Source organism: Hylobates moloch, unplaced genomic scaffold, assembly GCF_009828535.3.
Source record: "Hylobates moloch isolate HMO894 unplaced genomic scaffold, HMol_V3 SCAFFOLD_18, whole genome shotgun sequence".
NCBI lineage: Eukaryota > Metazoa > Chordata > Mammalia > Primates > Hylobatidae > Hylobates > Hylobates moloch.
In genome coordinates this window covers 61,072,001-61,088,523 of record NW_026652293.1, presented here as the reverse complement: position 1 = coordinate 61,088,523, position 16,523 = coordinate 61,072,001, and the positions used below count along the sequence as shown (strand labels likewise).

The 16,523-nt window shown below is 47.0% G+C and overlaps 1 protein-coding gene across 2 annotated transcripts in view; it reads right to left on the bottom strand.

Moving 5' to 3' along the window:
- The window catches only part of OBSCN (obscurin, cytoskeletal calmodulin and titin-interacting RhoGEF), a 168,297-nt gene that overhangs the window by 106,089 nt on the left and 45,685 nt on the right, over positions 1–16,523 (bottom strand). For both annotated transcript variants that reach the window (XM_032136250.2, XM_058430481.1), the window contains 6 exons: positions 16,007–16,282; positions 13,145–13,420; positions 8,550–8,825; positions 4,140–4,415; positions 1,335–1,610; positions 10–285 (listed from right to left, as the gene is read on the bottom strand). In XM_032136250.2, the coding sequence (XP_031992141.1) occupies positions 10–285; positions 1,335–1,610; positions 4,140–4,415; positions 8,550–8,825; positions 13,145–13,420; positions 16,007–16,282 (1,656 nt within the window). The remainder of the gene's footprint in view (positions 1–9; positions 286–1,334; positions 1,611–4,139; positions 4,416–8,549; positions 8,826–13,144; positions 13,421–16,006; positions 16,283–16,523) is intronic.

The window sequence follows — 16,523 nt, the reverse complement described above, 5'->3', positions numbered from 1 at the left end:
AGCACTGACCTGCCACGTGCAGGTGGAAGGAGAGCCGTTGACCCCCCACCTCACAGCTGTACTCCCCAGCGTCCGCCTGGCCCGCCTGCTGCACTACCAGCCTCCGTGTGCAGCCCTTGGCCTCCATGCGCACTTTCGAGCTGGAGCTCAGCTTCTTCCCGTCCTTGTACCATGTCACCTCCATCTGGCCCTGGACCACCTCACAGCTCAGCGTGGCGCTGGCCCCCACCTCCGCCTGCACCTCCCTGCATGCTGGCTGCTCCTTAGCAAACACCACCTTGGGCTCTGGGGATGGACAAGGAGGGATGCAGGGTCAGAGGCTCCAGAGCAGACACAGCCCATGTGTCAGCCCAGCGACAGCCAGGTGGGGCTATCCATCACTGAGCAGTACACGGTGACGCACAGAGCTCCCCCCAGCATTACCAGAGCCGAAGGTCTAAGGCTGCATGTTGGCAGCACCACCATCATGTCCCTTGGGAACAGGATGCGGCCCCTTCCCTGCCTCGGTCTTCCAGGGTCCTGGGGCCCTCACCTGTCGCCAGCCCTCCCTACCACGCAGGGCCACAGGCAGCAGGACATGAAGGGTCAGGAGGGATGGACCAGCAACCTGGGCTGGCCCAGAGCTAGCGGAGTGTTGGCAGGGCCATTGGAAAGAGGGTGCCAAGCTGAGTGTGGTCTGTTGTCCCCGGCTCAGGGACAGGGTGGAAGGGGGATGGATATCAAAAAGACAGGTGGACACATGGTGATGACCAAGGGGCCCAGCACAGGCTTACAGAGATCTAGGGCCCAGAGCACAGAGACAAGCCCCCACCACCCAGTACACGCTCTCCAGTCACTGCCGGGCCCTCCCATGGCCCAGCACCCACAGAGGAATCAGCAGATCACATTAGACCAGACCCAGACCCCACCCCAAGGACATCACACCACTGTCCCCACCACCCAGACAGAGGTCATCACAACTGACCAGGCCCGGACCCCAGACCCCCAGGGACATCACGCTATTGTCCCTACCACCCAGACAGGGGTCCTTACATGAGACCAGACCCAGACCCCAGACCCCACCCCAAGGACATCATGCTACTGTCCCTACCACCCCCAGCTCAGCCACTGCAGGGCACACACCATAGTCAGCTCAGCCCATGGGTCTGCTCTAGTCTCATGACATAAGGACACTGGCCTGAAAGCCGCTGGGGAGAGCTGGGGACACAGATTCTGAGGCCTACAGAGAGGGAAGGTGCCAGGGCCCACAGCACCTTGGGCCGCCCAAATGTGCCCTTGTAGTTTCACACCCGACACTCAGCATCACCTCCATTTCGCCTAACCCTGGCACCCACCAGCCACGTGCAGGTGGAAGGAGACCCGCTGGCCCCCAGCCTCGCAGCTGTACTCCCCAGCATCCGCCTGGCCTGCCTCCTGCACCACCAGCCTCCGTGTGCAGCCCACGGCCTCCACACGCATTTTCGAGCTGGAGCTCAGCTTCTTCCCATCCTTGTACCACATCACCTCCGTCTGGACTTGGGCCACCTCACAGCTCAGCATGGTGTTGGTCCCTGTCTCAGCCTGCACCTCCCTGTGCGCCGGCTGCTCCTTGGCAAACACCGCCTTGGGCTCTGGGGATGGACAAGGAAGGACATACGAGGTCAAAGATACAGCCTAGGTCAGGAAGACCACCCTAGGAAAGGAGGGCCTGGATGAGGAAGTAGGAGAAACAGAACCTTCCCCAGGCTCTGCACTGGCTGCGTGGCCGGGAGAAGCCCTGCCACCTCCCAGCACAAGAATCAGTTTGTCTATCCACTGTGCATGGTGCCATGGGCTATCACAGGTGGGGCAGCTATGACAAACCCTCCATGCATGAGCTCCTCCAGGGCAGGGACTGGGGTGCCTGCACATGCGGCTCTTCTTCAAGCACGTATGGAGCTTTAAATCCACTTGACATTTTTCAACCTCGCATCCCCCAAAACCACATTTGTTTGGATTTTGAGACTGAACATCTTTCATTCTTCCATGGCTTCTATCCACTTTAGATCTTTACTGTCTCTCAAAAGTGTTTCATAGCTTCCCCCACAGAACCTCTTGACATCTTTTATTAGACTGAGATCATAAACATGATGCCTTTGAAGCGTCTGTCAATCTTTTACGTTTTCATTTTCCAACTGCTTGCTGCTAGTCTACATGTACAGAAGTTTCTTCACACAGATCTTGTAAGGGCTGATCTTTCTCAACTCTCTAATAATTTATCTTCTGGGTAAACCATATCTTCTGTTAATTCACTTTTTTCTAACTTTTACACCTTTCATTTTACTTTCCTCCTAACTGTGCCATCCAATGCTGGATGGAAGTGTTGACCACTGACTTCATGCTGTCCCCTGGCTCAGAGGCAAAGCTTACAAAGTCTCCCTTTGTGATTTTTGTGTAATACCCTGTGTCAAATTAAGAAAAAAAAACCTTTTATTTATACTTTGTTAAAAATTGTATGGCATGATGGATGCTAAATTTTGCCAGACATTTCTTCTGAATATATGAAGTTACATTTTTATCGAATATGGTACTTTATTCTGAGTTTAAGATAATTACATTGTTTTCAAATTTCAATCACATATCATGATTTTCTAATGTTTTTAACATGAAAGCAGCTCTCATTCCTAGACTGTGAATTTTATCTTACTGTATGATCATCTTGATGTATTGCTGAATTCTGTTTACTAATATTTTGTTTAAAAAATTGGCCATGATATCCATAATTCTTTGATCTACAATATGCAAACTTCCTATTTTCTGGCCAGATTTTAGTCATGGCATTAAGCTATCTGCATATAATGAGTTAGAGGGTATATCTTCCTTTTTCCATTCTCCAGAAGAATTTCCATGAACATGGAAGAATTTCTGGCCAGAATGTTTGGAAGAATTTCTCAATAGGGCCACATGGTTTAGGTATTGTTTGATGAGAAGATTTTTTGCTACTGGTTCTAGTTTTTACTAGGTTGTAGTAACTGAGATAACTTCAGTAACAGTAGATAACTGCATATAGGTTATCTATTTCTTAAGTCTGTTTTTGGTTTCTAGAAATTATATAATTTGTTAACACTTTTCAAATTTACTTGCAGTGAGTATTTTTGGTATCTACAGATTTGTAAACCATTTTAGGCATATATAACACCAACTGTTATGTGGTGGCACTCAGGGCTCAGAGTTGGAGTTTGAAGTTATACTCTCCTAACAAACAATAGGAAAGTAAAGGTCGTTCTCAGACTTCCTATGAATCATCCAGAGAGGGCAGACACAGGACTCATCAAGGAAACAGGATGATGTAAATATGGCTTCCCCAGTCAGCAACTGCTACCACCATAACTTAATTCTACCAGTGTGTGACTGTGCTATAAGCTACTTATTCCTATCACTTTTAAATCTATCCAAATTCCAAGGGGAATTCAGACACAGAACATTCTAACAGAACACAAAAGGAAAGTGAGATTAGCTTCTGAAATGGAATTCCAGCGTCACGTGTGCGCACCTGCCAATGTGCTGCTCTTTACTTGTTTTGCACACACTAACACTGTGGATCTGGGTTTTAGTGAAGGCTCAGACAGGGCTTCTACGTCCACAGGGAAGGACAGAAGTGTGTCCCAGAACACTGAAAACTTTGGGAACCCAATGTTCAGTGTTGATATAATTCCAAATAAGACTGTGTGGCTGGAATTTCCCTACACCTTGACTCAACGAATTCAAATCTCTTTCCACAGGGAGAGCCCTCGCATGGGGCCAGATGAGGCCGTGCAGGGACTGCAGGAGCATCCCCGAGGGAGGGACGTCTGGCTTACCGCCATTTCATGCATTAGATAGGACCAGAGTCCTGGACACCTCGGGACATCAGTAGTTCGGAGAAGGTACTGGGAAAATGTGACCCAGTGTGTCTGCACGGAAACACCACCCAACATGGACAAGGAGGGCCCTGACCCTTCCGTTCACTCCCTTCCCACTAAGTAGCCCAGCTCCTCCACAGGCATAAAAGTAGGAGGTGAGAGAATGGGAGAAGTTGAGGGATGGAGTCTAATGGAAAGCCCACTGGGTCAGCAGTGGTTCTACTCCAGTCACCGCAGCAGCTACAAACAGGGCTCACTCAGCATCCCCAAAGCACTGACCTGCCACCTGCAGGCGGAAGGAGAGCTGCTGACCCCCAGCCTCGCAGCTGTACTCCCCGGCCTCTGCCTGGCCCGCCTGCTGCACCACCAGCCTCCGTGTGCAGCCCACGGCCTCCACGCAAACTTTCGAGCTGGAGCTCAGCTTCTTCCCGTCCTTGTACCACGTCACCTCCGTCTGGGCCTGGGCCACCTCGCAGCTCAGCGTGGCACTGGCCCCCGCCTCAGCCTGCAGCTCCCTGTGCGCTGGCTGCTCCTTGGCAAACACCACCTTGGGCTCTGGGGATGGACAAAGAGGGACACACGAGGTCAAAGATACTGCCCAGGTCAGGAAGACCACCCTCGGGTAGGAGGGCCTAGACAAGAAAGCAGGGGAAACAGAACCTTCCCAAGCTCGGCACCAGCTGTGTGGCCGGGAGAAGCCCCACCACCTCCCAGCACAAGAATCACAGTTTCTCCATCCACTGTGCACAGTGTCATGGGCTGTTCCAGGCGGGACGGTTGTGACAAACCCTCCATGCACGAGCTCCTCCAGCGCAGGGACTAGGGTCCTGATGCCTGCACAGCTCCCTTCAAGGATATGCTAGGGTCTCCCCACAGGACTGTGCAGGGCGTGTCCTCACCGCAGGGCCCCAGAGTACTGAGGCTCCCGGTCCTGCCACTGTCAGGAGGGTCAGCGTTGGCCTCTGCGGGGAAGGCCTGGGCTTTGTCATGCATTGCCTGGTGACATGCAAGGTGGAGCCCTTTCCACCACTTCTGGCCGTTATGTCAGCTCTTCTAGGGTGTCGCTATTCAGGCTTCTGTCCAATTTCAATAGCCTTTTCTGTCTTTTCCTTCCTTATTTTTAGGAACTCTTTCTATATGTTAAATGCTAGCAAATGATAACTGTGTATTTGTAAACATCTTACCCATGTCCTTGACCTGCCTTTTCACTCTCAAATGATGTCTTGACAAATTATAGTTTTAATGTAGTTAAATATACCATTGTTCCACTGTTTAGTTTTAAGAAATCTTTCCTTTCCCGGAAGTTTTTAGCAATCTATGTTATCATCTAGAGGCTTTATGGTTTTACCTTTTATACTCTGTGGCCTCTAACCTCCCTGGAACTCACTTTTCAGTGTGAAGTAAGTTACTAGTCTAAATTTTTATAAGGTTAAAAAATCAAAGAACTATTTTTTTTTAGAAGATCATCCTTTCTCCGCTGCCTGTGCAGGTGTGAAGGTTAAAAAAAAAAAAACACAAAACACAAAAACAAAACAAAACAAAAAAACAAGAAACAATAAAAGGGAGAATCCATGTATTTGAGTCTGATCATGAGCTCACGATTCTGTCCCTTTGGTCTGACAACTGTCCTTGTGTTGTGCCTGGCTGTCTCCATTCCTGCAGCTGAATGTTCTTGATATCTGGTAGACAAATGCTCACAAGTGGCTCTTCAAGAGTGTTACTCCACTTGGCCTTCAGAGTCTGCTTCTCATCCTTCACCTCCCCAAAGAAAAACATTTGCTTGGGTTTTGACTGGGCATTAACATATTTGAGTCTTCCATGAGTTTCTATCTATTTATTTAGGTCTTCTTACTGTCTGTCAAAAATGTTTCACAATGGCCAGGCACAGTGGCTCACACCTGTAATCCCAGCACTTTGGGAGGCTGAGGTGGGAGGATTGCTTGAGGCCAGGAGTTTGAGCCCAGTCTGGGCAAAATAGTGAGACCCTGTCGCTACCAAAAAAATTCCTTAAAATTTAGCTGGGCATGGTGGTGCACGCCTGTAGTCTCATCAAGTCAGGAGGCCGAGGTGGGAGGATCTCTTGACCCCAGGAGGTCGAGGCTGCAGTGAGCCATGATTGCACTACTGAACTCCACTCTGGGTGACAGAGTGAGATCCTGACTCAAAAACAAAAATGTCTGACAATTTTCCTCCACTGAGGTATTAGACATCTTTACTATACTTGATGCTTTTCATGCTCTTGTAAATCTTTTAAAATTTCACTTTACAACTGTGTTACTAGTGTGTGTGTGTATGCATATATACATACATATATATGTGTATTCTGCATGTTGAATTTCTATGTGATGTTTCTCAACTCGTATTATTGGTTATTACTTATTTTTTATCTTATTATTTATCTATCTATCTTTTGGATTTTCTGAATTGATACTTATATAATCTGTGAATCCCACTTATCCTAGTGTTATACCTTTTCTTTTTTTTTCCTCCTTCCTCTGCTGTACAGTGCTGAATGGAAGTGGGGATGGTTGGCTTCCACGTGCTGATTCCTATCTCAAAGGCAAAGCTTTCAAGGTTCTCTTTAAATATGCAGTTACCTGGTGTTTTCTGCAGTACCACTGACCAAATTAAAGAAGGATACTTTATAATTTGTTAAGAATTTCATGGCATGAATTGATGCTGAATTTTATCAAATATTACTTCTGAACTTTAATATTAAATTTAATCAAACATTGTATTCTGTATTTATTGAGATCACATAATTTTTTCATTACATCCAATTCCATCGTCCTTTATATAGATGCACTTGTTTCTAAAACTAAACCAGCCTTGCATTCTGGGACTACATCCTTCCTTAGATGGTCTTATCCTCTTGATAGATAGCTAAATTCAGTTTGCTAATATTTTGTCTTGATATCCATAATAGATTGGTCTAAAATTTTAATTCTTGTTAACATTCCTTGTCATATTTTGATATCCATATTATATTTCTTATTTTTCTTTTTTTTTCTTTTTTGAGACAAGAGTCTCAATCTGTTGACCTAGCTGGAATGCAGTGGCGCCATCATAGTTCACTATAACCTCAACCTCCTGGGCTCAAGCAGTCCTCCCACCTCAGCCTCCCAAGTAGCTAGGACTTACAGGCACCCACCACAACACCCAGCTAATTTTTTCATTGTTTTTTTAGAGACAGGGTTTTGCTATGTTGCCCAGGCTGATCTCGAACTCCTGAGCTCAAGTGATCCTTCTACCTTCGCCTCCCAAAGTGTTGGGATTAGAGGCGTGAGCCACTGCCCTAGGCTATATCATGTTTCTACAAGACTATCTGGGGAGTATATCTGCTTTTCTGTTCCCTAGTAGAAGAATCTGTATGAACACAGAATAATTTCTTTCCTAAATATTTAGTATAATTTAGCAATTAGAGCCACCAGGCTTACATCTTTTGCTATGAGCAGATGGTTTTCATGGTTCCATTTTTTAAAGTTTCTAGAACTACTAGAGTTATCTATTTCTTTTTGTGTCACTTTTGATATATTTCTAGGAAGTGGCCAAATTGTCAATATTTTCAAATTTATTACTATAAAATTTATTACCACAAATGTATTTCTATAAAATAATTTGTCATATTCTCTTAAAATTTGACAAAGATACAGAGTGAGATTTTGGATGTATATACACCCCCAAAACCACTCTGTGCTGATGCAATAACAAACTGTTATGTGGTGGCATCTAGAGGTCAGTGTAGTACCTACAGCCAGCGTTACTGGACAGTAAGACTGTCTTAATGAAAGGAAAATAAATTTGTTTCTCAGACTTCTCTATGAAGCAGCCATGGAGGCTCAAACACAGTAACCATTAGGAAATTCTATAAAATAAATACACATAACAAACAGAGGCTGCTACAAAGGGAACTCGCCTTTGACAAAGTGTGGTGGTGTCGCCTACTCTACTTATTCTTTTCCATTTCTAAATCAAACTACAAGGAGAACACTGACACCAAATACTCCAATTGAGGACAAAAGGAAAACATACTTTGTCTTAGAAATAGTATTCTAAGCCCATGGATTCACTGCAGGCACGTCTCCACCAGGGCGCCACTCCTTACGATTCACACAATCACAACAAATCAGGGATCTACATTTTGTAACATGGGAAGAGGGAAGAGTGTCCTCCCTCCTCTAAAACGATGATAAGCCAAATTTTAGTTTTGGGAAAATTCCAAGGACAATTCAGTGACTGAAAACTCCCATTATCTTGGTTGGATGAAATGGAGGCATCTCCCCTCCCCCTGGCAAGAGCCATACGCTCCGTGGGGTGAGGACTCAGGAGCTACCAGACATCCAACAACAGCACATTCACCTCTGTGCATGTGACAGATGCCCAGTCCACCTCAACCCCCAGCGCCAGGGGCAGCGAGACTCCTTGGATACCAAGAAAACCAGGAAGGCGCCCCGCACATGTGACTGCGCACTACCAAGTGCAAACACGCCTCCGGGTTTGCAGGAACAGCCCCTCTCCCTCCCACGCACACAGCTCCCTTGGCCCAGCCACAGGGATGGAAACGGGAACGGGAAGATGGGAAGCCCGAGACATGAAGGCTGAAGGAAAGTGCACAGAGATATGCTAGGGCTACGAGCCAGAATCACTATCACCTCCGAAGAGGCTCCTCAGGGCCTCCAAAGCACTGACCTGCCACGTGCAGGCGGAAGGAGAGCCGCTGACCCCGGGCCTCGCAGCTATACTCCCCGGCGTCCGCCTGGCCCGCCTGCTGCACCACCAGCTTCCGTGTGCAGCCCACGGCCTCCATTCGCACTTTCGAGCTGGAGCTCAGTTTCTTCCCTTCCTTGTACCACGTCACCTCAGTCTGGGCCTGGGCCACCTCGCAGCTCAGTGTGGCACTGGTCCCCGCCTCGGCCTGCACCTCCCTGCTCGCTGGCTGCTCCTTGGCAAACACCGCCTTGGGCTCTGAGGAAGGCAGGGATGCACAGGGTGACCACCACCATCTAGGTCAGGAAGGCAGCAGTGGGGAGAGAAGGCCTGGGCAGGGAGGCAGGAGGGAGAGAACCTTCCCCAGCCTCAGGCTCTGCACTGGCTGTGTGGTCGGGAGAAGCCCCACCACCTCCCCGCACAAGCAACACAGTTTCTCTTTCCATTCCGCACGGCACCAAGGGCTGTCCCAGGCAGGGCCGCCATGACAGATCCTCCAGGGCAGGGACTGGGGTCCTGACACCTGCACAGCTCCCCTCATGGATGTGCCGGGGTCTCCCCAGGGGACTGTGCAGGGCACGTCCTCACCCCAGGGCCCCAGAGTCTGAGGCTCCTGCTCCTGCCACTGTCAGGAGGGTCAGCCCTGGCCTCTTCGGAGAGGGCCTGGGCCTCCTGTGGCTTCCTGGGTCCCTGTCGAGAGGACTGTCAAGCTGGGCGCTTTCTGATGGTTTGGGGACGGAGTCTTCGCTCTTCTGTGGTGTCACTGTTAAAGTGTTTTGCCCAATTTTTTTTTTTTTTTTTTTTGAGACAGGGTCTCATTCTGTCACCCATGCTAGAGTGCATTGGTGTGATCATAGCCCACTGCAGGCTCAATCCTTAGGCTCAAGACATCCTCCCAACTTGGCCTCCCAAGGAGCTTGGGACCACAGGCATGTACCACTATGCCTAGCTCTTTTATTTTTCATTTTCTAGAGGCAGGATCTTGCTATGTTGCCCAGACTGGTCTCAAATACCGGGACTCAAGCAATCCTCCTGCCTTGGCCTCCCAAAGCGTTTGGGTTACAGGCATGAGCCACCACACCCAACTCCAATTTTCAATAGCACTGTCTTTTACATATTTATTTTTAGGAACTTCATATAATTAAATGCTATGTATGTTACAAACATCTTCTCCATCTCTGTGCCTTGCCCTTTCACTCCTGTATGAAGGTCCTCTGATGAAATAAAGTGATCAGTTTTATTGCAGGCAAATATATCATTCATCCTGTATGGCTAGTGCATTCATGTCCTGTTCAAAACATCTTCTATTACCCAGAGGTCACCAGATAATCTATATTAGCTATATTATCTGGTAAGAGCTATTCTACCCACACATTGAGTTGATTTTTTGTATGGGGAGGTAGACACCCAATTTTATTTTATTTTTGTAAACAGTTAATCGTCTTAGCACCATTTGTGAAAAGATCACCCTTCCTCTACACCACCTCCTAGCACCAGGGTAAAAAATAAAGAAAGGGAGGAGGAATCTGATTCCATCAAAGCTGTTTTGAGCCCAGTATTCAAATATTTTGATCTGTTCATCTCTTCCTGCCTTTGGGTCCAGGAATCTGGATCACCGCTGCTTTAGAGGACACCCTGCTGTCTGGTACAGCAAAGGCCCCCACACTGCGTTCCTGAAGGGCAGCTTGGCCTTTGCTATGCACTTGTCAACATTCTCTTACCCAACAGAACTACGGTTGACTGAGATTTACACTTTCAGGTCTCCCACAGCTTTGTAACCATTTATTGAGATCTTTTTTACTGTCTCTCAACAATGTTTAATAATTTCCCCCCACAAACCATCTAAAGATATTTTGTTAGGCTTGCAGTTGGTAACTACAAGACTTTGGATGGTACTGGAAATCTCTTAAAACATTATTTTCCATCTGCTTGTTTCTGGTACATAGATCTAGAAGTGTTTTCTGTATATTGATTCTTTTATGTGGTAACCATTCCCAAATCTCTTACTAATAATTACTTTTTATGGACTTTCTAAATTAATAACCATATCATCTGTGAGGTGCATGTTTTATTTTCCAAGTTTTACACCTTGTACTTTCTTTTCCTCCTCTGTCTGCTATACAAAGTTGGAAGAAGTGGTGATGGATGGTGTCTTTGTCCTGTTTCCAACCTCAAAGGCAACGCTTTCAAGGTTTCATGTTTGTGTAATGTTAGCTTGTTTTCTTTATACTATTGCTTATGAAATTAAGGAAAAATATTTTTATTTAGAGTTTGTCAAGAATTGTATGACATGAATTGATGCTAAATTTTTCCAAATGTTTTTTGCATATTTATGATGTTGTATTTTATCCAATGCTTTTAGTCTCCATATTGGGGTAACCACATTCGTTTTTCTTTCAATCTGTTAATGTCACATTTTGTACTGATTTTCTAATGTTTCTCATGTTAAACCAGCCTTGCATTACTGGACTATGACTTTTGTCATTGTGTGTTAGCCTCTTGATAAATTGCTGAATTCAGGGTGCTAATATTTACTTTAAGATAGTGAGCCTTGATATTGATAAGAGATTGGCCAATTTTAATTCTTCATATTCACCCTGTCAGAGCTTGGTATTAATGATATTTACCTACATAAAATGAGATAGAGCACTGAGGTCCTTTTTCAATACTCTAGAGGAATGTCTATGAACATAGAATAATTTCTTTCCAGAATATTTGGTACAGTTTACAGTAGAGCACCGGGGTAATCTTCTATGAGAAGATTATTTGTTGCATTTCTATAAAAGGTTATAGGACTGTTCAACTTACTTCTACTATTGATATAGTCTTGAAGAAATGGATCAATTTGCCAAAACTTTTCAAATTTACTTGCATAAATATAGGGTCGGGCATGGTGGCTCACACCTGTAATCAGAGCACTTTGGGAGGCTGAGGCGGGTGGATCACCTGAGGTCAGGAGCTCAAGACCAGCCTGGTCAACATAATGAAACCTTGTTTCTACTAAAAATACAAAAAAATTAGCTAGGTATGGTGGCGCGTGCCTGTAGTCCCAGCTACTCAGGAGGCTGAGGTGGGAGAATCGCTCAAACCCAGGATGAGGAGGTGGCAGTGAGCCAAGATCACACCACTGCACTCCAGCCTGGGTGACAGAGTGAGACTCCGTCTCAAAATAATAATAATAATAATGGCATGTTCTCATATAACAACATTTCAAGTACCTACAAAGTGTGGTTTCTGGCATCTGTACACCCCCTACAAACTCCTACATGCTGATATGACACCAGTGTTAAGTGTCAGTACCTATGAACAAGTGTGTGACTGCACTCCACCTCCATCCAACAAAAGACTCTCTTACTAAAGGAAAATAGAGCTTGTTCTCAGATTTCTCTATCAACTAGCCATGAATTATTAGAACAGTATGAAACACATACTGCTTTATCTGTCAGTGGCTGCTGTATAGTAATTCATCTTTAAAATGTGTGCTGATGTAGCTTGATTTGTTTATTCCTCTTCAGTTTTAAATATACAAAATTAAACTAAGGGGAGTTCAGTCACAGAATGTTCTGACATAAGAGCAAATGAAAACTTCATATACTTTCAGAAGATAATTCCAAACCTCACAGTGGTGTATCGCAGTCCAGAGCCACCAATTCCCAGTTCTGTATTTATTCTGTAGGCAGTGTAATAAAAACAAGCCAGGTGCAGTGGCTCACACCTGTAAACCCAACATTTTGGGAGGCCAAGGCGGGTGGATCACTTGAAGCCAGAAGTTTGAGACCAGCCTGACTAGCATGGTGAAACCCCATCTCCACTGAAAATACAAAAATTAGCCAGGTGTGGTGGCAGGCACCTGTAATTTTGGCTACTTGGGAGGCTCAGGCAGAACTGCTTGAACCCAGGAGGCAGAGGTTTCAGTGAGCTGAGATCGTGCCACTGTACTCCAGCCTGGGTGACAGACTCTGTCTCAAAAACAACAACAACAACAACAAAACAAAAAAACCCAGGATATAGATTTTGCCACCTGTGGGTGCACAGAGACTTCTTTATGCCCATAAGAAAGATGAGAAGAGGGTCCCCGAACACCTAAAACTTGGATAATCCAAAGTTCAATCATGAGATAATTCCAAGAATGATTGTGTGGCTGAAATTTGCCTTTATGCTTGTTCAATGGAATTCAACCATCTCTCCATAGGGGGAGCCCTCAGGTCGGGCTGGTGAGGCTGGGTGCAAGCTCTCAGATGGCCTCAGGTGAGAGACATCTGGTCTACTTCAGCCTCCTGTAGCAGCCCCCTCAGTTCCATTGAGCCAAAGAGCTGGACACCTGGGAGCACATGTGGATTCTGACTGGGTGCTGGGAATATGTGAACAGCATTACTGCCTGGAAACACAACTCACAGTGTCTCCTGTACACATTCATCCCTTCTGGCCAACCTCGGGCCAGCCATGGGTAGGAAAATGGCAGGTAGGATTACGAGAGACTTCCAGAGATGAACTCTAATGGAAAGAGTACTGGGGTCTATCAGCCAATCTCATCATCATCTCCACACAAGGTAACTCAGCATCCCCAAAGTACTGACCTGCCACGTTCAGGCGGAAGGAGAGCTGCTGGCCCCCGGCCTCACAGCTGTACTCTCCGGCGTCCGCCTGGCCTGCCTGCTGCACCACCAGCCTCCGTGTACAGCCTGCAGCCTCCACAAGCACGTTCGAGCTGGAGCTCAGCTTCTTCCCGTTCTTGTACCAAGTCACCTCTGTCTGGGCCTGGGCCACCTCACAGTTCAGTGTGGCGCTAGCCCCTGCTTCAGCCTGCACCTCCCTGCATGCTGGCTGCTCCTTGGCAAACACTGCCTTGGGCTCTGGGGAAGGCAGGGATACACAGGGTGACCACCACCATCTAGGTCAGGAAGGCAGCACTGGGGAGAGAAGGCCTGGAAGAGGAGGTGTGAGGGACAGATGCTCTCCAGGCTCTGCACCACCGCCTACCAGCACAAGTAACACAAGTTTCTCCATCCATTCTGCATGCAGGATCTGTCACACCCCCAGGGCACCCTGCAGAATGGTGGCATGTTCCTGTGGTCCCTGCTGCTTGGGAGGCTGGTCTCAAATGCCTGAGCTCAAGCGATCCTTCTGCCTCAGCCTCTCGAAGTGCTGGGAATACAGGTATGAGGCACCGTGCCAGGCCTGATGCTAAATTTTATCAAACAGCTGTTCAGAATTTATGATTTTAAATTTTATCAAACTTTTCTTCTGCATTTATTGAAATAATCATACTGTTTTTCTCTTTCAATCTGTTAATATGCATGACATTTTCTGATGTTTTGAATATTGAATATATTGAGTATAGCATTTCTAAATTATGCCTTTTATCATAGTGCATTTTCCTTTTGACATACTGGTCATACCACTTTGAAAATATATTGTTGAAGCATTGACCTGGATATCCATAATGATTGGCCTGTAATTTCAAATCTTTATACTGTTCTTGTCATAATTGGTATCTATGTTATGCTATCCACATAAAACAGATTCAAGAGTGTATCTTCTCATTCTATTCCCTGGAAGGATCTCTAAGAACATGAAATAATTTGTTTTGAGAATATTTGGTATAATTTATCAGTAGATCCACTGGGCTTAGACCTTTTATAAAAATATTTTTTATCACTGGTTCCACTTAATTAAAAGCTATAGGACTATCTGAGTTGTCTGTTTCTTCCTGTGTAACTTTTTCATAGTTTTCTCTAACAAATTGGCAATTCTCCAAAACTTATAAAATGTATTACCATTAAAGAATTTATCGCACTCTCTTAACACAATATTTTAGAAAGATACATAGTGGGCTTTTTTGGTATTTATACACAACTACAAATGATTATATACTGATAGAATGCCAAGCTGTCATGGGTTGGCATTTGGGAGTCAATGTAGTACCACAACCTTTTTCTCTCTGATATTTAGCCTGTTTTGTTGTTGTTGCTGTTGTTGTTTTTGCTTTTATTTTTTCCAGAAACAGGGTCTCACTCTGTTGCCCAGGCTGAAGTGCAGTGGTGTGATCACGGCTCACTGCAGCCTGGAACTCCTGGGCCTAAGTGATCCTCCTGCCTCAGCCTCCTGAGTAGCTGGGACTACAGGCATGTGCCATTTCATCCACCTAATTTCTGTAATTTTTGTAGAGACGAGATCTCGCTATAGTGCCTAATCTGGTCTCAAACTGCTGGGATCAAGCAATCCTTCTGCCTCGCCCTCCCAAAGTGCTGGGACTACAACAAGCATGAGCCACTGTGCCCAGACTCTCTTAACAAAATATATACATATCTTAGGTGTGCTGAGATAGCTTAAGCTCTTTCTTCCTTTCCACTGCTAAATTCATAAATCAGACTCCAAGGGGGAATTCTGACTCAGAATGTTGTTAACTGGAGACAAAAGGAAAGCCAGATTAGCCTTAAGAAGAGGCCAGGAACGGAAGCTCATGCCTGTAATCCCAGCACTTTGGGAGGCTGAGGCAGGCGGATCACGAAGTCAGGAAATCGAGACCACAGTGAAACCCATCTCTACTAAAAATCTAAAAATTAGCCTGACGTGGTGGCAGGCGCCTGTAGTCCCAGCTACTTGGGAGGCTGAGGCAGGAGAATGGCGTGAACCTGGGAGGTGGAGCTTGCAGTGAGCCGAGATGGCACCACTGCACTCCAGCCTGGGCAACAGACTGGGACTCTGTCTCAAAAAAAAAAAAGAAAAAAAGAAAAGCACGTGGAATCTCGCAATTGTATCCCGGGGCACAGTCACCAGCCCTCTGGGCTGGGATTTTTTGCACAGACACTGCAAGAAAACAAGGACCAAGATTTTGCCATGTATGGGTGCACAGTGAGCTTCTAAAGCTTCTAGATCCATCAAAAAAAAAAAAAAAAAAAAAAAAAAGGAAAGAGGCTCCTGGGACACCAAAAGCGTTGATGTCCCAAAGTTCAGTCTGGAAAGCATTCCAAGTGGCACTGCGTAGGTGGAATTTCCCCTTATGTGGTTCATATGAATTTGAAACGTCTCTCACGGGCTAGAAGCCCCACGTGGTGCTGAAGGGAGGCAGCTACTGAATGATGGAAAGGATATCCCCACTTTCCCAGGGGAGGCGCCTGGTCCACCTCAGACCACAGGGCCAGACAGCGCCAGGGGCCTGGACACCGAAGAGCATGGGGGTTTGGAGCAGGGGCTCAGTGTGATGAGGCTGCACTGCATGGGAGCATTGCTCCAGGTGCACCACAGGGTCTGGCCCTCCCCACACCTTCCCATCCGGCCAAGCCTGGAGCAGCCAGGGGCATGAAACCGGGAAGTGAGGGCATGGAGAAGTGGAGAGGTGGAGTCTCATGGAAACGGCACTGGAGGCCATGGAGTCCATCAGCCAGTCTCATCATCACCTCCACACAAGGTCACTCTCCATCCCCCAAAGCACTGACCTGCCACGTGCAGGTGGAAGGAGAGCCGCTGGCTCCCCGCCTCGCAGCTGTACTCCCCGGCATCCGCCTGGCCCGCCTGCTGCACCACCAGCCTCCGTGTGCAGCCCACAGCCTCCACACGCACTTTCGAGCTGGAGCTCAGCTTCTTCCCGTCCTTGTACCACATCACCTCCGTCTGGGCCTGAGCCACCTCGCAGCTGAGTGTGGCGCTGGCCCCCGCCTGGGCCTGCACCTCCCTGTGTGCCGGCTGCTCCTTGGCAAACACCGCCTTGGGCTCTGGGGAAGGCAAGAGGCACACAGTGACCACCACCATCTAGGTCAGGAAGGCAGAACTGGGGAAAGAAGCCCTGGAAGGGGAGGTGCGAGGGACAGACGCTCTCCAGGCTGCACCACCACCACCTAGCACAAGGAAGTTTCTCCATCCATTCTGCATGGTGCCACAGGCTGTCCTTGGTGGGGTGGCTGTGACAGATCTTGCACACACAAGCTCATCTGGGGCAGGGATTGGGGTCCTGAT